We start from the raw sequence: 22793 nt of genomic DNA, 5'->3' as shown, positions 1-22793 counted from the left end.
TTTGACAAAAAAAAAAAAAAATAATATACTGTGATAGAAAAACATGTGACCCAGTGTTACCACAGACAGAGATGTGGGTGTTTTTCCCCTTCATTACAAGAAGACAAAAAAACTATATAGTATATCCATATTTAGAAAACCGTATGTAGTATATTAAAATTATAATATTGCTTAGATGTCAATAAGCAAATCTCCTCTTCTATTATATGTACAGTGGTTGTTCTGTGATAGGGCTGCCCAGGCCAAAGTTCACCCCCTCACCCAGTGACAGATAATCTACTATTCTCCTTTTAAATTGTAAGTTTAGAGTATTTCAGTGACAAAATATATTGCAGTGTTATAAAAAAAAACATTTTTAAAAACTCAGTTTAAGACCTACTTACTTTCTTTATTTGTATATTGTTTGTATTTGGCCCTCAGCTCATGATAAACATTGCTCTTTGGCTTGCCAAGACAAAAGGTTTGGGCACCCTGGTCTGTGGCTTTGTCATTTTCATAAGGGGAGTCCCTTCACTCCATATACAAAGGACTGTGGTTGATTGCTTTTCAAATGTCTGCTGTAAAGACGGGTTGTCAGCAACAACCAGCATTGCTGTTGACACACATCTGGACTAAGACGTCTCTGTGTGTTTCTCTATTTAACCAAATACTGAAGTGGATAATTAGCTCCCCAGAGATCCTTGTTGTCTCTCTCTCTCTCTCTCTCTCTCTCTCTCTCTCTCACTCTCTTTCTCTCTCTCTCACTCTCTCTCTCCACTTCTCTGTATATCTTTTTTTTCCCCTTTATCTGTCTTTGTTCTTCTCGCATCATTATTTCCAGGCTCCTTGGGTTTTACCTGCATGTGTAGAAGATATCCTTTAAAGGAGTAGAGTATTCTTGAAGTCCAGCTAAAGTTGTGATGATGATGAACTTACGAGGGACTGAGCTTGGTTATACTGGAATACTCTGTTTTGTTCTTCTACTTATCTCTCTTACAACAAGACACAGACACTGTTAGAGTATCCTATGATTTTTTGGCTTCCAAATTCAATCACAGTATTTTGAGCTTCTCACACACTTAAAAAAACGGTTCTTTAAGGGTTCCTTAGTAAAGGCAATGACTCTATTTAGAAGCATGAGCTATGTAGGGAATGTGTCGTGTATGGTTCTATATAGAACCTTTTTGAAAATGGTTCTATATAGCAGTGTTTCTCAACCCTGGTCCTGGAGGCTCACTGCCTTGCACTTTTTAGTGTCCAACTTAACAGCCCATTATTGAGTGAGACAGAGAGCCTTCAGGACCAGGGTTGAGAAACAATGCTATATAGCACCAAAAAGGGTTCTTCTGTTGTTATGATGTTAAGCTTGATAGAAGAACCATTTTTGGTGCTATATAGAGCCACTCATACACACACACACACACACACACACATACTTACCCCCCCTTTTGGACCGGGTCACCAGTCCATCTCAAAAACTGCATTGCATTATTTTAATGTAATTATAAAGCACCATGTGCTTGTCATTTACAGAATCCTGTGGCCATGTGCTTACCTTCTCTTTTTTGCTCTATGTCAGATATTCAGGCAGTGGGGCTGAAGAAAGGAATGTTCTTCAACCCTGATCCGTATTTGAAGATTGCCATCCAGCCTGGAAAGCACAGCATCTTCCCTGCTCTACCCCACCACGGCCAAGAGAAGAGATCTAGCATCATCTGTAACACCATCAACCCTGTCTGGAAGAGAGAGGTCAGTTCAGCTTATGCCTCTACTTCAACAACTCCTTCAACAAACTTCTAATGGCCTACAGGAAGACACCCAGCCAGTCAGAGTCAAAGCACCACTACCCTAGAGAACAGTTACACTATATGTCCAAATTCCTGTGTAGACACCTGTTCATTCGCTAACAGCCTCTACTCTTTTGGAAATGCTTTACACTAAATGTTGGAACATTACTGTAAGGATATGATTATATTCAGCCACATGAGCATTAGTGAGGTCAGGTACTGATGTTGGATGATTAGTTCTGGATCACACATCACTCTAGCTCATCCTAAAGGTATTGGATGGAGTTCCATCACCCCAGAGAACATAGTTCCACTGCTTCACAGCCCAATGCTGGGGGGCTTTATACCCCTCTAGGCAATGTTTGGCATTGGGCATGGTGACCTTAGGCTCATATGGAGCTGAACTCTTATGTACTGCTGAGCCCAAAAGTGCTTTTTCAACAACCTGATTCGCTGCTGCTCAGTAATACCTCCACATCCCCCATCTTGTCAGGACCGCAGTGTTGAAAATTTCCCACTGCAACCGTCCTACGGTTGAGTCAGGCATAGAAATCGTGTCATATAACTGTGTGTCATTGGACTGGGTCTGACAGGTTGTTGGAAGCTGAACAACTCTCTGCACGTAAAATTCAGCCTAAGATTTTTTTAAACGTCAGAGATGTTTGAGTTCTCAAACAGTGCTAGTAAATGTGTGCCTCTGTACCAGTAGGCTTATTTGCAGCAGGCTCATCCTTGACATCAGAATTTGACTTTAAACACTTGAAAGTAGGAGTCCTGTGGTGACTGCTGCTTTGTTGGTTGTCTGATGTTGCTTTGCCTTCAGCTTTGAAAACAAAACCGTTCTGAAGTGCAGCTCTCAGCCAGTGCAAGTCTGCTTTTTCTTCCATTTTTATTTAGGTCTCTGGGCTGAAACTAAGCTCTAAGAAGTCTTTCTTTGAGATCGGCTTTTGATTTCACTTTTAAGTAATATATTGTCAGTTGCATCGAGGCATCAACATTTCATTAAGGCACTCACAAATTCAGAATGATGTATTCAGAAAACCAAATTATAGGTAACATTTTTTTTTATGCTACTAATTCTCAGAATGTAGCACATACTAACACATTCTTTAAAGCAAGCCTGGAAAGTCATGTTTAACATAGTGGAAATACATTATACTTTCATGCTGTTCTACCTCATTCTTGTCCACTGGTTCACTGCCACAATAAATTTGTAGTAGCCCAGGAGCATTAACGATACAGCACAGATGAAAGTGTAAAATATAGGTCCATCTCTTTTTCTGTGTATGACTGACCGCGGTGAGAACCCCCACAGCACAGCACATGAACTCAGGATTAAGGCTTCTCTCTGAGTGAATGATTTCATTATGAATCCTGTAACTGTAGCCTGGCCTGGTGCACAGCTGTTGTGAATTTATATTCCTTTTGCATTTTGGTGGCTTTATGATGAAAACATGTAATCTGTCCATGTTCATAGATGCTTTTGCATCAGTTTCAGGCACAAATCAGGCACATTCTGCCAGTCCGTTATGTACAAAACTGGCACACAGGCCTTAATGTGCCGTTTATGGGCCGTGTGCTTGGCAAAATGGGTTTCTCTTTCTCATCTACATATGCGTTTAATGGAAGGTCACGCAAAATGTGTGAGGATGGCGCAAAAAAGTAGAGATGTTACACGTGCAGCTGTGTAATTTTTCAAATGAATTACTAAAGTGTGACAAATTTGCAGCTGGTTTTATGTTGATTTTCCTCCATATTTCCTCCAAATTTCTGAAAATGTGCATGAGAGATGTCTCAAGTGATGTGCTATTGACCAGATATGTCTATGTAAAAAGTTGGGGCTCAAAATGTTCTGTGATGCGCAGTCACAAACTTTATTTTCTTAGCCAAAGTAGAATAACACCTCTCTTTAGTGTTCAGGCGCATTGCAGGCACAGATTGCCTTGATTGTTGTGCATGTCGTTTGATCTTTTTACTTTTGCTCATGTTATTTTCAAAATCCTTATATTGGTTGGCTGCTTGGCCTACATGTTTTATTTCATTTCCATGTCTTTGTCAGACCAGGCGCATGTTCAGTAAGTAAATGCAATGTGCAAATATAACAAGAGGAAATAAGAGGAAACCATATTGTGCTTGGTTACAGGGCTCATTTGCAAAATCAGTATTGTAAAATTCCAATAACGCTCTAACGATTAGCAAGCCATATACTCTGCAGCCCTGGTTGGCACAGTTTTTCTTTCCCTCTCGTTTCTGCTCCTCTTCTTCCTTCATGTTTTTCTCCATCAGCCACTCTGCGTAAGGACAGCATGGGGGAGGGGTAGCAGTAGAGTCACGTGGGCTTGAGTACGGGGATTGCAGCAAATCGTGACTGTGACGCAGTTAAAAGGATCTCCGTTATGGTGAGACCATAAATCCTGTTTTCTCTCCCTCCCAAGGGATTTTTAAGGCTGAGTGTGCACTCCTCCCTTACAGGAGCGTGCTCCTCCCTTCTTTCCTGCCATCCATCCCAGTGAGCAACAGCAGGAAGTGCAGTGTTGCTCTAATTAAACCCCCCACTCACCTGATCTAGTCACTTTCACACAGGATAACCGGTGCTGAAAGAGGGCACAGTTGTCATTTTCAAATGATGCAATTTCTTCCGAATTCAGCCAACTAACACCTGTCCTTCAGGCTGAACTGATTTCAAGCTACTGTTCTACAGTAGCAACTCTTGAATGACGAGCATTAAGCTCTGTTTATCTTGAATAGAGGATCTGTTGACTGGAGTGGTGTAAGTGATAAAGTAAAAGGGCAGAGGTTTATTTTCTATGGAGAAAGAACAGTCATTGGGTGGCTTCCGCTGGGCCGTATTGCCTCACTGTTTCATCATCTACTTTTCAGACTGTTTGAATAATACATTTAATGGGCTCTGTTGGGTCTAGACTTCTCAGGCATGCTTTTTACAACTATCTATTTTTAAACGGCCTAATCTGATTGTTTGATGCTTTTAACACTTAAATTGTCCTTGCTGAATTTCACACTGGAGTGCAATGTCACTTTGTGCATTTAGCATTAATGACAGGTCAGTGGCACAACAGCAGAAATAGGCCTAATGTCTCAGACCATAAAATGGTCAAAACAAAAAATCTGCTAAAATGTTTGCTCACGGCTAGATAACCCTACATATGATGTCAGCTTTTGTCCCTTGATTCATGGTGGAACATATACCTTTAGGATGGTCACTGGGAACATTTTCAAATAAATAAATTAAGATAAAAATAAAAAATAAACAAACAAATAAAAAGCCATTAAAGTGCCCAAATGAAAAAATATTTACATTTTTCATATACAAAAAATTAACAACTAAGGCTGTCAAATGATTAAAAGGATTAGTTGTGATTAATTGCATTATTTTGTATAGTTGTAATGGTAATAAAAAGATTGGACCTAAAATATTGCTTTCCCTTTTTCCTTTTAAAAAACAGTGCAATATGAATGGACAACATGAGCTTCATTACAGTATATTTATTACTTTGAACAATTCTTTAACATTATTTTCATCATGAACCTGAACATGAAAATCATTTCCAGGGATGAATTCTATCATAGTAACATACAGTGCTCTAGCAGCTGGGCTTCAGTCCGCACTCCTGTAGATGGTTCGAAGATGTGGAAGATGTGCTAACAGCATTCCAAAAATAAGTGCTGTTTATAATTGATCACATTAACATGTTATTAACACATTTGACTAGCCCTTGGAACGACATTTCAAACAAGCCTGCAGATGTTCTCTTATCTTCAAGAAGGACAGGAATGTTGAAGCTGGTGGAAAAGGGTAATTGTATTTGAGGATATATTGAGCGGCTGGATATTTGATTCTTCCTTCTTGATGGCCACTTTCTAGCACTTTCATTAAAGCAACTGACAGAGCCTCTCTGGATCAAGCAAGACTAAAGTGGTATGGCTCAGTATCTCTTAGTTTGCTTGGAAGCATTATTATGGATGGCTCAGACTTATTTCTCTGCCTGGGATATGCAGACATTGGCAAATGTCTGTCAGTATAAACATGCAAACAGTTAGATGCAAGTATTAATTTCTATCACAATCATTTATTTATGCTTATTTATTTGGCTTATGCTAATTGCTGACAACCTGACTACAGTTCTCAGAAGTACACAGCTGGTTCATTAGAGTGTTAGAACTAGCTGATTTCCCTGAACATTATGCAACACTAGCAGGCACAAGGTGCTGGGCACGTGTGGCTTTGCCTGATTTGAAATATATAGTACTGTCCTGCGGTACAGCAGCTTTTCGTGTTGTGGTAAAGAGAGACTTGGCTTTCTGTAATGTCTACATATTTTGTCTGATTACTGTTTTCAGCGCAAATTGAATTGTCTTATACAGGGAAGAAAACGATTTGAAAAAAGTGTCCATTCTCTGCAGCGTGTTCAATCATTATCTGCTCTGACAGGGAGAGAGCACCGTGATGAATGGGTAGGAGTTAGCACATGACCTCCATGTTCAGTGCGACTAATACATTGCCCCACAGAACGTGTTTTACTGTTTTGCCCTGACTCACTTAATCTCTCCTGGGGTATTTGTTGCCTCCTCCGGCAGTGGCAGATTCTAGTTGCGAACTAAGACACATGGTCTAACTATGCAGAGTGTATTTCATCACTACATGCATATGAGGCCTCCTTATATCAGTACTCCTTATATCTATGTTCTATATTCCGGTCAGTGGAAACAGTTTTCTTTCTAAGAATGCCAGTCTTGTTCTTTTGGATACATAATATACATAAACAACAAATGTCCTCTGAATAACTTTCCAAGCCTGATAAATGGATGACGTATTCTCTTGTTTTGATGTGAGCTGGGCAGTCCTAATGTGTGGCAGAGATACATAAGCATTGCCCTCACCAATCACAAGGCTGATGTGACTTGTCACGCCCACACAGCTTTAACAAAACTGCAGTTCTCATGGTTTTTGTTCGAGTCAAAACATAGAGAGCAAAAGCTAAGCAAGTACTACTGAACTAGCAAGCTAGCTTATCTGTCTGCCTGTAGGCTGCCTGTGTATTGGCTTATTTAAGTGGTTACATCATTAAATAATAATTGTAACTTTCTAGAACTTCTTTTCAGCGAGCTTTGGACGCATCAGCACAATATCTGTATATTTTTTCCCATTTGAACAATGTAACAGTTTACATTCTGACTGACGTGTCTGAGTCTGCATTTCTGACATTTTCTATTTGGTTCTATAATCAACAAATGAAGAAAAATAGTAAAAATGCCAGGAAAAATGTGTATATTTATATCATACACAAAACAATAACTTTGCATCAAATTCAGATCATAATGAACTGTAAAATAAATAAACAAAATCTCTCTCAACTTCAAGAAGCTCTTTATCGAAATGCAGAGTAAATGCAATTTCATAAGCCCTGAATTACAACAGAACAGGGATTTTTACTAAACCCACTGAGTGAATTCATTTGGGAGCCATGAGAGCATGAGCACAAATGTGTTAATGTTTGGAAGTTCCACATTTTCAACACAACCTCTGCTTTTCTCACTGAACCACACATACTAAATAATGTCATATCAATCATTTATATTATTATAAAAAATTGTCATAGTGTACGGTATGTGAAGACGTTTGTGACCTTTGTTCATGACAGTAAGTAAATAAATAAATAAATAATGCTGAGTCATTGGATGTGTTTTTTTTTAGTTTAATCTTCATGTATAACCTTTGTGTAAACAGATACGTAATGAAACAAATAATGGCTAGAGTGATTGTCTAGAATGGCTCAGGTTGCACTTTGGAAAGGGCACTACTTTTTCTACAGAGCGATGGTCATTTGTATGGATTAGTTGTGTATAATGGATGATGATGAGGATGATTGTTTTAAGGTCAGCGCAAAGGCAAAAGTGTCTATAGATGAGAACGTACTGTATGTCTGCATTTTCTGTACATCAGTTATTTCAACTAACCTTAATCAAGAAATGCTTCAGAATGCACTGTGATGGTTCTGTAGTTATGGAAAGAACCTCCTCATTGAAATGTAGTGGAAATGCAATGTGTTTAGCCTCAAATTACAACAGAATAGATATTCTTACTGAAAGAGTTGTTTCATTGAATATATTCTGAGGAATGGTCATGATCTGCCAAAACCCACTGAAATGGCCTGTTTAGAATGCTTTGTCCCATTAAGTGAATTCAGTTAGCACCATGAGAGCGTGCAGCTGGCTGACCACTAGGAGGGGAATGCAGTTCTGATTAGGGATGCACCGATTCCTTTCGATCAAGTATCTGCTGATGCTGAGTGCCAGTACCGATACTAGCTCTGATCTAACTGCTCGATAGTTGATTCCACTTTTTAAATGTGCTATTTTGGTAGAAGCCATATTCTGTGTCACAAATAAAACATAGCAAGCTTTAATTAAAGGCACTGTCATACAAGCATATACTTGCATCTCCGACCATCAGACTGAGGTTTGGCAATTATTACAGTCATTCACGCCATCAGTAATAGCTGTTGAGCTGCAGATACTTAGCTGAATGCAAGTATCAGGCCAAAAGACCAGCAGACTGTCTGATGCAGCTGACTGACAAAGGTGCATTGCAGGTATTGTGGCTAGCGGGCTGCTGTGCTAAAGGCTAACCACAAACTAAAAGGTATTGTTACCCCAGGAGACCAGTGATTTCTTACACGTCTCTCTAATTTTTGCTCCCTTGCTAAGAACCTGGAGTAACTTTAATTCCGACTGTGTGGGAGATGAGAAATTGCAAAAAGAAGACTTAGTCATTCAGGGCTACTGTAGCGTGTTTTGCACTGTTTGTACATCGCATGTGCCTTAGGAAGAGTTTCAGCTGGCATATCACCCACTGCTTTTGACTCCCCTGAAAATATTGACATTATGGATTGCAGTGAACATTTTACTACTGTTTATCTCAAACATGAATTAATCCAACACCGTTGATGTGTTGCTAGCTTCAGTTAAGCTACATCCACTGACATCACTCAGTAGCCCATCACATCAAAAAATTGCTTTTTGGTATTGGTATTCCCTTGGTATTCTCTGCATTTAAGGCCCAGTTTTGGTGCTAATATTGATATGGTACCGATATTGGTGCAACAACAGATTGCACCTCTTGACTGCACCAGTCATTAGAGGGAAAAATACTGTTGGAACACATCCTGAGATGCTTAAATATGGATCTGAAAATAACAAACTGTTCAGAAACAAACTACAGTCCTGATAGAGAAGAAAGCCAGTGGATCTGCACTAGTGCTGCTTTCCCCTAATCCAGCCGTTAGTCTCAGAGCACATGTGGATGAGCCACCCTGTGGAGGCCTCAGAGAGAGATGGGCTGGAGAGAGCTTATGCTTAATTACACTGAGGTGGCTAAAACTCGCAAGCTTGACCTCATGTGGAGAGAGAATAAAAGAGTAGTGCACAGAGTAGCTCTCCTTGTATTTGACCACAGCGTTGATACTGGTTAACTCACACAGAAACATCAACCCCTGTAAACCCGCCTTCCCTTCACTGCTCTGCAGTTTTACAGATGGTCTCAAGCCAAAAGAAAGCAGTGTTTCAGGAGGCAGAATAAACTTCCCCATGGATGAAGATGAGTCAGGATCTATGATGAAGCTAGTAACATTGCCAGGATCTGAGCACTGAAATCTGCCAGTTTCCCCTGAGAAATGGAGATTCACAAGACTCTCCACTTTTTAAAAGCTCCAATCAGGAATTAGTGTGATAGCCTCAGGCTAACTCTGAACTACTAATGCTCTTCTGTTGGAGAAGAAAAGAGAAAAGGCCTTTCAGTTGCAGTGATTCCTGATGGGGCTTTTAAGAACAATTAGCATGCGGAGTGTTTCTGTGTTGAGATGGATTATGCCAGATCAGTGTCATGGTATTCATTCATTTATTCATTTTCATATTTAATCCTTAGTTGCAAATGTTAACAGAAGCATGTTGTTGATATTATTTCTTATTTTAAAGTCAATCAAATCATAAATGATAAACTTTCATACAGTGGTGTCAAAGTTAATGCGACAAATTATTAACACCACACACACACACACACACACACACACACACACACACACACACACACACACACACACACACACACACACACACATTTTCTAAGCCGCTTATCCTTCTGGGTCATGGGGGAAGCTGGAGACTATCCCAGCAGTCATTGGGCTGAAGGCAGGATACACCCTGGACAGGTCACCAGTTCATCACAGGGCTGATTAACACCACTTATTTTTTATTTTTAAATTTTTGTTAGATGGTTTTCTCTAATTTGAAAACTACTCCTAGTTCCACACTGAAGCCCAGCTACTTGCTGTTATTTGCTATGACCATCTCTGTGATTGCAGCCCAGTACAGCTTTTAATACAAATTTCAAACGTCAAGGAGTTCAGTTGAGCTATGTTGATAAAAGTTATTTCCAGGTACTGCAACTCCATTAATTTGCTAATCAACAAAGTACATTGCGTCTTGAGTGTAATTTAGAAACAAAACACACAGCTGATACCAGCAATGCCAGTAGTTTGGCAGACTACGCTAGACAGTGCTAACAGGAGATGCTGTGGAAAAACCAAGTATAGCAACAAACACAATAACAACATGGAAAACCACAGTTTTTCTTCCAGCAAGACATAATGTGTCTTGCAGAGGATGTTTAGTGTGATTTTTAGGTTCATGTCAATCCTGCACGCACACGCTGAACGTAATGCAGTTGAATAAATGAAAGTAAGACATACATTCTAATGAAGTTTTTTTCACTTATATAACTATAACAAAATGCACTGCTTCCTACATATAAAAACTATTCCTTAGGATGAAATCCAAGCAAATGAGACCAGTGCAATATATAAACCAGTAATTATTTGACCACATTGACCACATGATTTGTGTTAATCAATAGAAGATTTGTCAAAATAATTCAGAAATGCAGATACAAACCTGTCAATACAGAATATAAATGTAATTCATGACACAGATAGCTATATAATTACATAATTACATTTAACATGTAACAACAAATAGTCTACCAAAATGACAGGAATATCCCTCAACTTCTAAGGGTTCATACATGATGGTAATTCTTAATAAACTATGGGAGCTTTAGATTCAGGCAAAATACAATGCTTCTTAATTAGAAAGAACAGTGTGTATTTTCCCACTTCACCTGCAGTAGAAGAAGCACTAATGTTCAATTAAAGGCAAACACTAAGAATGACAAAACCGCAGGGAAGAGACGAGGATGCTGGCTGCTTATTGACTTCAGCAGCACAGATGACGTTTTCGCCCCCAGTCGGATAAGTGAGAGGAAGGAGGTAAAACACTAAATGGGATGTGTAATAAACAGTAAAGACTTTCTTTTTCCAGTAATGACTTTCATCTACTGACTGAAATCTGATGAAGGCCTTAATGGTGAATTGGCCTTTAGTCAGTCAAGTGCCCGATGATAAGCTGACATTTCTTTATCAAAGGATTCAGTTCTACCCTCTGAATTTCTACAGATGATTGAGTGTAACTTGCAGTTGAATTGGACTGTAAGTGTGTAAATAGTTATGGCCATGAAACTCTCAGGCTTTGCGTCAGTGTCATGGGTGTTATGGCAAATATATAATCATACTTAAAGCTGCACTATGTAAGATTGTTTTGTTTAAACTGAAAGAAGCAGCTTAACTGAGTCGAAAAAGAAAACTTTGGGATGCGTGTGCTGGTGCAGGTCACCCTGTAAAGCCTGAAATAGTCATTTAAAAGTCGAGGAGTTTTTCATACAACATCATATGTCTTTACGTGTTAACATCAAAGGGAAGGTCCAGCTTGATGTTTAGGTCTCAAATGCAAAATCAGCATCATACTGATGAAGATATGATGACAATAGTACATCATTCACTCCTCAGAAGGCACGTCTTTTTGAAGGCTTTTTGAAAGTGCCTGTAATCATCAGATTCGTTTGTTTGGGGAAGGGGTCTGAAGCACTACCAACATTACAAAATGCTCTTCCATCCGTTCTAAACGGAGATGTCTCAAAAAACAACAACAAAAAAATCCCCAAACCCTGAAATTTTAACCATAGTATAGTTTCAACAAATTGGAACTGACAAAAAAGTAATTAAAAGTCAAAGAAGCCTATACAAAGTTTATAAGGAGGACAAATAAAATGATTGGCATGAATGATAGTCTTTTTTATGATCCATGTATATGTTTAGTGTTCTAGAAGTACTAACAATATCAATACCCTCAGTGTACTCAGAAGAGCATATTGTGACAATTGATATTGATGTAGTTTTGTCTGTTGTACCTCACAGAGCAGAAGTGCTTTATTCAGCTCACTGGCACTGCCGTTTGGCTCAATGTCTTCAGCACCCTGGACAGCTACAGAGAGAGTCAGGATCTCACACCAGACAAGACCACCTCCCTCCACACAGAAGAGTTAATGAAAAGATTATGACACCTGCTCTACCATTCTCGTTCAGAAGCAGTGTAGTACCTGCCCTTGTGTTTATGAAGCTGATCCATTAGTCATGGCTTCTTTCAAATCCACTACCAGGCTCTTGCATTTCTTTCATCATGCAGAAATGTGGATGTTGGATTTAGTTGTAAATTGGATCATCATGCTTTGGATGACATTGTAATCCTTCTCCGCCCCCATCCCAACCAGAGACAGTTTAGCTGATGCAGAATCCTTCATGCTGGCCCAGCAGTCTGTGCACTTGACCAGCCATAAAGACATGGAAGCAGCATGTGTGTGGGCAGAAGCACAGCAAGCAGGCCACAGTACATTACAAGCTAAACCCAGCCTGGTTAGATTTACCAACCCTTATTATGGCCATCAACAGCTGCCAGCTGATTTGTTGTTTTAAATTAAAAACAAATTAACCTAGCCACCTTAAAACATTTGGTCAACAGAACAGTTTTGTGTCTCATTGTAGATAATGTGCAATTTGATTTCAAGAAAATCTGAATTATAAGGCAGACTTACATTTTAAGTTAAAACATCTCATCATTTTACACTGAAAAAGAAAAAAAGAAAAAAGAAACCGAAAGAAAATGTAGAAATATGGAGCAATAATAAAATATTGCTAAAAATGTAAATAATAATATGTTTTATGCGCATTCTCTATGTACAAACATGGTTGTAATTAGTGGTCATTGCTTTGCAGAGCTTTAATACCTAACATTGGTGCCCATCTGTTTTCCAAACCAGAAGTGTTTACTATTTCTAAAGTAACATTATCATCGGGAACCCATCATATTTTACCTGGAACCTCCTCAGATTGCTGTCATCTGGGAAATGCCACTAGAGCATCTGGTCCAGTACCAGTCATCTAACAGACAGATCTTACTGCATAGCCAACCTCAGGCTTCTCAATCTGTCCTAATCCTGAATCACTATTAACTCCCTCTCCCTATTTGCACTACCATTTTAAAGACATTCTGAATTCTCTTCCTTCATTTGACTTGACAAATCATTTGCAGAGGCTACTGTCTGTTGAACTTTAATGTTTAATTTCTGTTTGCATTATTTAATGTTTAATAATTCAATAGAAGAAACAATATCATTATACCATTTGTGTAAATGTTATAGTTGGTCAGTTTTAGACTCTGGATGATTCACCTAGCTATGAAGCAGTGAAATCATGCACACGTCAATTGGGAATTCAGAATCCAAGCTGTTCTACAAACTAAAGTTGGCCGTGCTCTTACCAAGGAGGCGTGCAAATATTCGAGCTTCTCTAGAGAGTGGAACACTTCTTGTTCACTAATGTTTTCATGATTCAGATATTTCAGAGTTCGATGCAGTAGTTTGAGAACTATCTGTATTCCAGACCGTTTTCTGTACCACTTTTTGTACCACCAGATCTCCATAGTAAGAAAACAGGTCACTGTGTTTAATCTAAAACTAAAAACGAAAAGAAAAAGACTGACTGAATAAGACAATACAAATGACTGACCACACAGAAACATTTGAAACATGCTCACAAGCAAAAAGACTTTAAAAGTGAGCAGGTTAAAATTCAGTTTAGCTTAGATTTAAGGTGTGTTTATATCTGTAGTTGGTTTCTGTTGGTGCAGACCAAAGTAAAAAATGCACATTGTAAGATTGTTGCATCTTAATTCTAGTTCTATTAGGGTTCAAGCCGACATATTTCAACTTATTAACTGTAGGTGGTGGTTGCTAAGCACCATCAGGTGCATAGTTTTGAATAACTTAAATACATTAAACCAAAATTCAGCTGATGTGTGCAGTCATATGTGTGCATGTCATGTATTTCAAAATAGCTTGTGATGTACATCATCCACATTTTTAAAACTAAACTTTCTGCATTATAATTATGAATTCAGAGCTCATGAAGAGGTGATAAAACACACGTCAAGACATGTCACAAACTCATTCAGGTAGCAGAGCAGGTGTGCTTTGGAATGAACTATAGTTAATACTGTGTTTGGTCCATTTAGACATGTTGGTCTGTTTTGTGTTCTTACTTAAAATGAGCCAAAGCAGAGTTATTGGTTAACCTGGTGCAGACCATCTAGTTTGTTTGGAACCCTTTTGCAGACCATGTAAGCAGAAGGAAACTCCTGAGGAGCTTGGTCTCAATCTTGGTCTCAAACTACTTACATGGTCTACATGGTTTCAATGGCAGCGTTCTTCATTAGTTCTTTTTTATTGACCCAAACCTGCCAAGTGTGAATAATAAGCCCGCAGAGCAGCAGAATTTAACACAATTACACTCTGAATAGCAGCAGGGTAAGTGAGAGAAGACAAGTCTCCAGCCCAGTACCATTTCTTATTTTTACCCCTACTCATTGTTTTTCAGTGTCATCTTGCCCCTTGGAACATACAAGTTACAAGAGATAGTGGTTCAAATTTTCCCCTCAAAATGGGGCAACCCTCAATTAAAAAAGATCATTATTACCACTACTAGTGGTGCTGTGTAGGCAACCCTGCCAGTCTGCAGTGATAGAGGAGTGGTAAAGTTCCTTGTTGCTGGTCTCTAGTTAAAGAACGAAAGAATCACCTTCTTGTTTGAATGTTCTCGTTGGACCTTAAATGGTCCATCAACATACTACTAGTGATTTTTTCATGCTTGTTATGAAGAAAAGGACCACAATACATTGAAATGACATTAAACTAAGAAATACAATGGTTGTTGTAATTTCTTAAAGGAGGAAATACTTACATTCGTGGGTTTAATTGGTTGCTCGCACAGCCACCTTGCTGTTTTTTTCTTCTCATTACACTGTTTGGAGCGTGCCTTTGAAAAAACGCCAACATGCAGCCGTAACACTTTATCCCACCCCTCTATTTCAACAAAAATCAGGAGACCCTACACCTAGGCATGAATGTGCAAAACAAAGAGGTAAGAGCTATGTGGTAGGGGCAAGGGGTAAAATGGGATCGGGCCTGCTACTTCAGCACAACTGAAATGGATGGAATCAATAATGTGGAAAAAAGTACTGGTACCGTTTCAGATTTTTAGAATATGTGGTGAAAAATCTTTCACCTCAAGTGTGAATGAGGTGGTTAACAAAGATAAATGGCTGAGAGTTGAAGAAGGTGGGGAGTTTAATGGCCCAAAAAAGCATGTGTAGCCCTCACTCCTCCAAAGCCATGATAAAACAGAGGACTTTTGCTTTACTACAGATTCGCTGCAAGAAACAAAAACATTGTCTTTAAAAAAGTGTGTGGCCTCAGCCTCTTGTTTCACTCTCTGTCCACAGAGGTTTAACTTTGTGTCCCTCCCCACGGATGTTTTGGAGATTGAGGTGAAAGACAAGTTTGCCAAGAGCAGGCCCATCATCAAACGCTTTCTGGGCAAGCTGTGTGTGCCTGTGCAGAGGTTGCTGGAGAAGCATGCTATCGGGTAGGTCACACAGAGCATCACTCAGTGGAGTCACCAAGTGATGCCTCCGGCACAGACAGCTGTGGCTTTCCCTTAGAGCACTTAAGATCATTTTTCTCACAGTGTTTTGACACAGATTACCTCTTTTAATGACTAATTTGCAAAGTTTTTACATTTACATATTTCCCTGTGGTTATTCTGATTCTTCTAAGTCTTTCCAGTCATTTACCCTGTATTTCTGCACTCTGAATTGTGATCTTCAGAAGTCAAGAATGTTAAGCTGTCCTCTGTGTGCTTGTGTCTGACTTTGTGTGTGCATATGTCTGACCATGTGTGCGTGTGGCCGCATTTTCCTGGACAGCGATCGTGTGGTGAGCTACGCTCTGGGCCGCAGGCTGCCAACAGATCATGTCAGTGGACAGCTGCAGTTTCGATTCGAGATAACATCCTCTATTCATCCAGGTCTGCAGCATGACATCTTTTCACCCCTGTCTAGCTTCCTGAAAATGTAACACTTCAGTGCTTCCACTGTGAGACACTGGTCATAATACAAAAAAAAAGGAAATTAGAACTTGACTTCAGTTTGCTACATTATTTTAACAAAATCTGAATGACATTTCATTTTTCACCAAGGACAAGATTCTGTGGCTTTTCTTAAAACAGTCAACAGCAGTGTGCAGGAATTGTACCACAATCAATAACTTCACTTATGAAATGTGATTTAAACACAAATCTGCTCTTGCATCAGCAAGCATGGGCACCTTACACCAGGAGCTTCGCAGATCAATAATCATAGCCACACTAAGAATGCACAGTGAACTCATATCTGTATTGGCAGCTAATCACTCGTCACTTGAAAAATGTATCAGCGTCAGACAAATGTTCAGATGTGCCCAATATTTTGATCAACTGTGGTAAAATGTCTGAAATTACTTTATTATACTATATTTGTAACCTTACACAAATAAATGTTACACTTCTCCTTAATGCTAGTCCAAATCCAATTGCTGAATTGCTGTTCAGTTTGGCACATTTGCTGTCCGTCACTAATGAAAAGTAATGCCATTTGTGTGCTACATTGCACATTTTCCTACTGTTCTGAATGCTTTGAGGTCTGGCACAGAATCTTCTATATAGATCACAGCCTTGTCTCACAGCTTTGACAACAGATGTGCCTGTTCTTTCTGGCAGATGATGAGGAAGTGTCTGCCAATGTAGAGTCAGACTGCATAGTGGCCCCTGAGCAGCAGGTGGTGGAGGAGCAGAACATTGAACCAGCAACAGCAGCGACTTCTGACTTGGCTGCAGAGGATATGCTGAGCATGGGGCCAGATGGATCTGAGCACCCTGAGGACATTTGTCCGGATATGGAGACACAGAATTCTTTGTCTGTTGCTTCCTCTGCCGAGCCTAGCAGTCCTCCCACTGCTGATGTTCAGTCTGGGGTGGAGGAGCCAGAGGTTGCTAGAGAAGCAGAGGTGGCACCAGAAGAGGAAGAGTGCAGAGTATGTGAGGAGGTATCTAACACAATTCAGCAACTGGCATCAGATCAGGAGCAAAACCTTGAGGAACCAGCTGAGGAACTGGGAGAGGTGCAGCAGGAAGGAACAGACATTCTGGAGCCTCATAGGGATGAACCTGCTGATCATTTATGCACAGGTGAAGAAACTATTGGGGAGGTAGGAGAAGCCCCAGAGGTGGAAGGAGCTGCAGGCCTAGAACAGATGGGAGTGAGAGAAGAAGGAGACAGCGATAGTGCAGAAGAGCCCTGTTCTCCAAGAATGAGAGCCATGCTGAAGCGCAAGGCGATGAAGCGTCGGCCCTGCTCCTTACCTGTGTCTGAGCTTGAGACAGTTATCGCATCGGCTTGCGCTGAACCTGAGACACCACGGTCGCACTACATCCGTATCCACCACCTGCTGCATAGCCTACCTTCTGCCCAGCAGCAATACAACAGCCAGGACGATGAAGAGGCACTCGATCTGGAAACTTCTGAGGAGCTCACGCTGAAAACTGCAGCTGACAAAGATGAGGAGCTTGAGGAGAACGGAGAAGGAGTTTCTGAGGCTCAGTCTCCATCCATAGTGCAAGAATGCCCTGGACCATGCTGTCGAAGGACTTTGCCCCGTAGCCTTTCTATTGAGCGGTTATCTGAGCTCAACCAGCTGCTGGATGGTGAAAGCCCCTCACCTCCCACCCCACGACGCCCAGACAGTGAGGATGGGGAACTGGATAGTGGCAGAGTGGGTCTAAGAGGCCCAAGAGAGAGCGAGTGTGAACTGTGCGACACCTCGTGTTACAGCACCTCCTGTTACAGCACGTCCTGCTACAGCACATCCTGTTATAGCAACTCGGGCAACGAAGGCCGCAATCGTTTCTGCAGCCACACACGTCTGTCATCTGTAGACAGCACACGGCTGTCGGAGAGCACCGTATTTTCCTCACAGGAAGAAGAGGAGGAGGAGAACAGTGCATTTGAGTCGGCACCGGACTCACAGAGCCCGGATGTGAGGGAGCCAGGTGACGGATCGCCCCACTGGAGGGAGGAGCAGGCTGAAGAGGGTCACAGAAGCAGAGAGCAGGGGGATCAGTCTCCAGTGGCTGGACCCAGCGTCAGGGCTCCAGGTGAGGAAAAGATGCCAACAAAAGTATTTTTCATGTATGAAATACAGTATGTGCAGTACAGCTATTTTATGGGCAGCATAGAAAAACATGTAACATTAGGATAAATACAAATAAATGTTACAATAGATTGTCATTGTGTGTTAGCTTAACCATAGTTACCAGCCAGTACCTGGTTTGATTAAACAGCACTTCATTAAGTTAAATCAGGTATGCTGGTAATGGAGTTAAACAAATCCATGCAATGATATCACAAGAATTTCTTCATTTGAAAACATTTCACAATAATTCATTCATTATCACAGCCAGTAAGTCTGGTGAATTTATGCAAGCATGACATTTGTCAATTTTGTATCTTGTACACACAACTCAGTAATCAAAAGAAAACAGAAAAAAAGTTACTTTTATTGTACAGAAAGTAGTTTTCAAGGTGAGTCTCAAGAAATTTCTATCTGATTGCTCTAAGAGTTAGCAGGCGATGTTGCCATGGGGATACAAGAACCTGACCAAAAGCATGTTTTATTTGAACCTGTTTACCTGAATTGCATAAAATGTTCATGTCACATTTCACCCGCGGTAGGTTGTGCCCACTCTCCTCTACTGATTGACCTACAAGGTTGCAATGATTAGTCAACAAAATTATGCTGACTACAAGAAAGAGTCAACATGGATTATTACTGTTCTTGGGCTATTAAGTGAATAAAGCATCTCTATAATGCTCTGGAATGTCACACTGTAATTCCAAGAGATTGCAGGAGGCTACACTGTGTTAAGCATTGGGTGCTATAGCTGCTATTGGTTTGTTGGACCATAAAAGAAGAAGTCACTTGTCAGAAATCCGAAAGATAAAGAAGAAGGACCAAATAAGTGGTTCCATATTAGTTAATCAGACAGTTAAATGACAGCCCGAAAGTTTAACCAATGACAGAAATGACATTAGCTGCAGCCCTAGTGACCTGTTGTAGGTTGTGTGAAGGACAACAATCAGCATTTCCACAGTTTGCTATTGGTCTGAAGTTAGCTAATCATACCTTGAAGCTTCAACCAATAATAGTTGACTGTTCACTTGACATTTATCCTCTCTCACAGACTAAGATATGATGATGAAAAGATCAGTACATACTCAGAGACTAAATACATCAATATTTGCTTCTTGGGCTGATTAGAATCGGACATTGAATGACTAAGAGCCCTGTTTGCACTCGGATATTACAGGTGTGAAGCTGGACATCTGACTACTGTAAAAACTGAGGAAAGCTGTGTTTTCGTAAAGTACTGATTGAGAGGTAAATGCGTCAAAAAGGAGCAGTGATATAAACACTTCTGGATCTCTAAGGAACCTTTCAGTGCATGTTTTAAGAATAATTTTTGAAGAGAACCTCCACATAATGTAAAGGTTCTGAGCCAATTAAAGGTTTTTCCTTGAACAGTATGTCCAAGTCAAGAACCATTTAGGACCCTTTATGATTAAGAGCACAGTTATGATATCTACATTAGAATTTTTCCTTTAATGCCACTAAACAGGGGTAGGGGTTAGAGCACAGGCTCAGTCAAACCACCCTCCAGGATCACACAGGGGTAAGTGCTTTGCTCTGGAGAACAGTGGTAGGTAGATGGCTTGTTTGTATATTGTTTGTGACTCTTTCACACATGCTGTGCTCTGGCCTTAGGCTGTGAGTGTGTGTCTGCTAGCTGTGCTGGGTTTGCAGATCGTGCTACCTCACACTCCAGTTCATACTGATACCGATGATGAAATGTGGGGGGAAAACAACAGGTCAATAGATTTACATAAACTGAGCTTTTAGAATGATAAAGCGTGGCTAGATGCAACAAGCTTGATGTTTTTAGACCATTAATCGTGGAAAATGTTTGAATTCTGTCTAAACCCTTCTGGTATTATTCCCAGTAGATTCCTGAGTTTTATCTCTGATAATAAAGCTGTTGACATAATATTAGTTAAATCACTGAGCTGTGAGCCTTTTGGAGTTACATGAACTGTTTATCATTTTGCTCATTTCAAAGATCATATCTTACATTTGATTGTGTACGTCATATTATTTTATATTCTTTTATTTTAGTTTTTATTTTAGTTATTCTTTTGATCCTTCCATAAACTGCTTTTCTGTAAAGCTGCATTGAGACAGCTGGTAGAGTTACCATACAAATTTTAGTAGTCATGCAGCAAATATTCATGTCGTTAGAACTCTACCTTTCAGAATATGAAATTCTCTTTGAGTAGGTTGACAGATGGAGTGGTGCATACACTGCCTCCTAAAAAGGTAGATAAGAGTGGCTAGAAATAAAAGAATGCTTTCAGTGAAAAGAGGTCATCTGCAAAGATTTCTGGATTCCTTACGTCCTTTCTTGTCTTTGTTCTTCATATGTACTACTTCTACCTCTACTGTCCTTTTTGTTTAAGTTTTTTGTCAAGAGAGATCTTTATTTTTGAACATTTTAGGGATGAACAGGCTTAGAAGAATATATTCATCAATCTAAGTTCAACACTCACAGCAGAGCTCTAATGGATGTTGCCTTGCAGGGGCAATCACTTTCTCCAGCATTACCTTCCCACTGCACTTTAGACTTTACTTCACAGCTTACACTCCACCCATAGGATATATTTAGATAAAATATAAACTACCTCTAATCAAACTGTATGGATATCTTATATTATGAATATATCTTAAGATATATGAATCATATTTATATTATTTTGTCATCCAGCCCCTGATTTCTGTTTTCCATCACCTCTGTAGGCACTAGCCACTTGTCATACAGTCATCACTCAGTCAGACAGCTTCCTGCTTTGCAAGCCAACCCCAGCCATTACCCAAGTGTTGATGAATCGTTGCCACCAAGTAAGCTTTCCTCTGCCACTCCTTACCCTTTCATCTTCACATGCTACATTAGAGTTTGTGCTTGTGTGTTTGCATGAGTGAGATGTATGTTTTGGTCCATGCATGTGGCCAAGACTATAAATCTCAGGTGTCTTATGTGATTGTCATACCATGTTTTGTATCATCACTGTATCCCATTTCATTGAATAGTTAATATTTCACCAACCTTTCTCCTGTTCATGATCCACAAATTACTACAGCCCCAAGAAGATTCAGAACCTTTCAGACAAATCTCCAGTCCTGCTTTCATGTGGTATATGGATGTTGTTTGTATTAAAAAGACAAGTGTTACCATGGCTGTTATCAGAAAATGCATATTTTAACTACATTCATGGTCTAAAGATGTGTTTACAGTATGGGGGCAGACGGTCGACAGCAAACCTTATATCCCATTGTTTTCAAAGGAGTAGTAAATTAGTAGTATTAATAAATTAGTGGTAAAAAAAAAAAGTAATAAAAATTCTGCCACCTGGAGCAGCAACAACAGCATGTGTTCAGAGTTCATTTTGTTGTGGGGGTGGATTAAAACTGTAGGTTGATTTTTTTAAGGAGCCACGGACACTGAATGTCTTCGTGTTGAAGTCCAGGCACAACCAGTAATATACAACAAAACATCAGAGATTACAGCTAGTACACAGCATCTGATGATCATCCATTTTCGCCAGTGACACTGTCACCATGGCTGCATCCTGCCATTGGTCACACGCTACTATGAGGAAACAGAACATTGAACGTAACTTGTGAACACAGCGTAACATCGCATATGCTCCAGTTACAACTTTGAATATCAGTCTTGCTTCTCTCGTTTAAGTTATTTTTATTCGTCTATATGTGTATTCAAAAGTAGGCTTTTTTTTGCCACTGTAGAGGACAAAAACAAGAGTACCCAATTCTCCCGCCTAGGGTTGCCAGATTTCAGCCACGGTAAAACCATACACTGGGGCATTTAATTTGTCAACAGTGTGAAACATTTTCATTGCACTGCTTAAAATTATATTGAATGTGTAAACAATTATATTGGACTGTTTACAAGGAAGGTTACAAAAACTACAGTATGTAGGTGGAATGTTTTAGAAAACAACAAAGTTTTAACCTACATGATACTTTTTTACTTTTGGAGTTACTTTTTTTTTTTTTTTGATCCCACAACCAGGGAAATTCCACTTCTGCATTTAACCCATCCGTGAAGTGAAACACCACATACACACTAGTGAACACACACACTAGGGGGCAGCCCTATCCACGGCGCCCGGGGAGCAGTTGGGGGTTCGGTGTCTTGCTCAAGGACACCTCAGTCATGGACTGTCGGCCCTGGGGATCGAACCGGCAACCTTCCAGTCACAGGGCCAGATCCCTAACCTCCAGCCCTCAACTGCCCCCAAATTCCATGTTGATAACACATTGGATTATATTAAATTCACTGTATATAATGAGACTGTGCAAAGTCTCTTTTGTTATGTCAATATTCAGCTTCATTCTATCTTTTCATGTATTAAAAGGGTTGGATAATTTGCTAATTGCATTCTAACTCATTTGACATATTAAATAATATGATATATGTAGCCAAGATGCAGCCTTCTCACAAAGGAATGGTGGAATATTCCCCAGCAAGAGTGTAGAATGGCATGTGCGGATGTGCATGT

The 22793-nt window shown here is 39.9% G+C and overlaps 1 protein-coding gene across 4 annotated transcripts in view; it reads left to right on the top strand.

The window, feature by feature from the left end:
- Positions 1-22793, top strand: part of LOC108431216 (E3 ubiquitin-protein ligase HECW1) — a 104435-nt gene that overhangs the window by 41722 nt on the left and 39920 nt on the right. For 2 of the 4 annotated variants that reach the window (XM_037537267.1, XM_017704233.2), the window contains 5 exons: positions 1559-1728; positions 15510-15652; positions 15993-16093; positions 16823-18256; positions 21010-21111. In XM_037537267.1, the coding sequence (XP_037393164.1) occupies positions 1559-1728; positions 15510-15652; positions 15993-16093; positions 16823-18256; positions 21010-21111 (1950 nt within the window). The remainder of the gene's footprint in view (positions 1-1558; positions 1729-15509; positions 15653-15992; positions 16094-16822; positions 18257-21009; positions 21112-22793) is intronic. The other 2 variants (XM_037537268.1, XM_017704242.2) reach the window with 1 other exon arrangement.

This window comes from Pygocentrus nattereri, chromosome 3 (assembly GCF_015220715.1).
Source record: "Pygocentrus nattereri isolate fPygNat1 chromosome 3, fPygNat1.pri, whole genome shotgun sequence".
Classification (NCBI taxonomy): domain Eukaryota; kingdom Metazoa; phylum Chordata; class Actinopteri; order Characiformes; family Serrasalmidae; genus Pygocentrus; species Pygocentrus nattereri.
The sequence above is the reverse complement of the archived record's forward strand: the minus strand, read 5'-3'. Positions and strand labels throughout refer to the sequence as shown.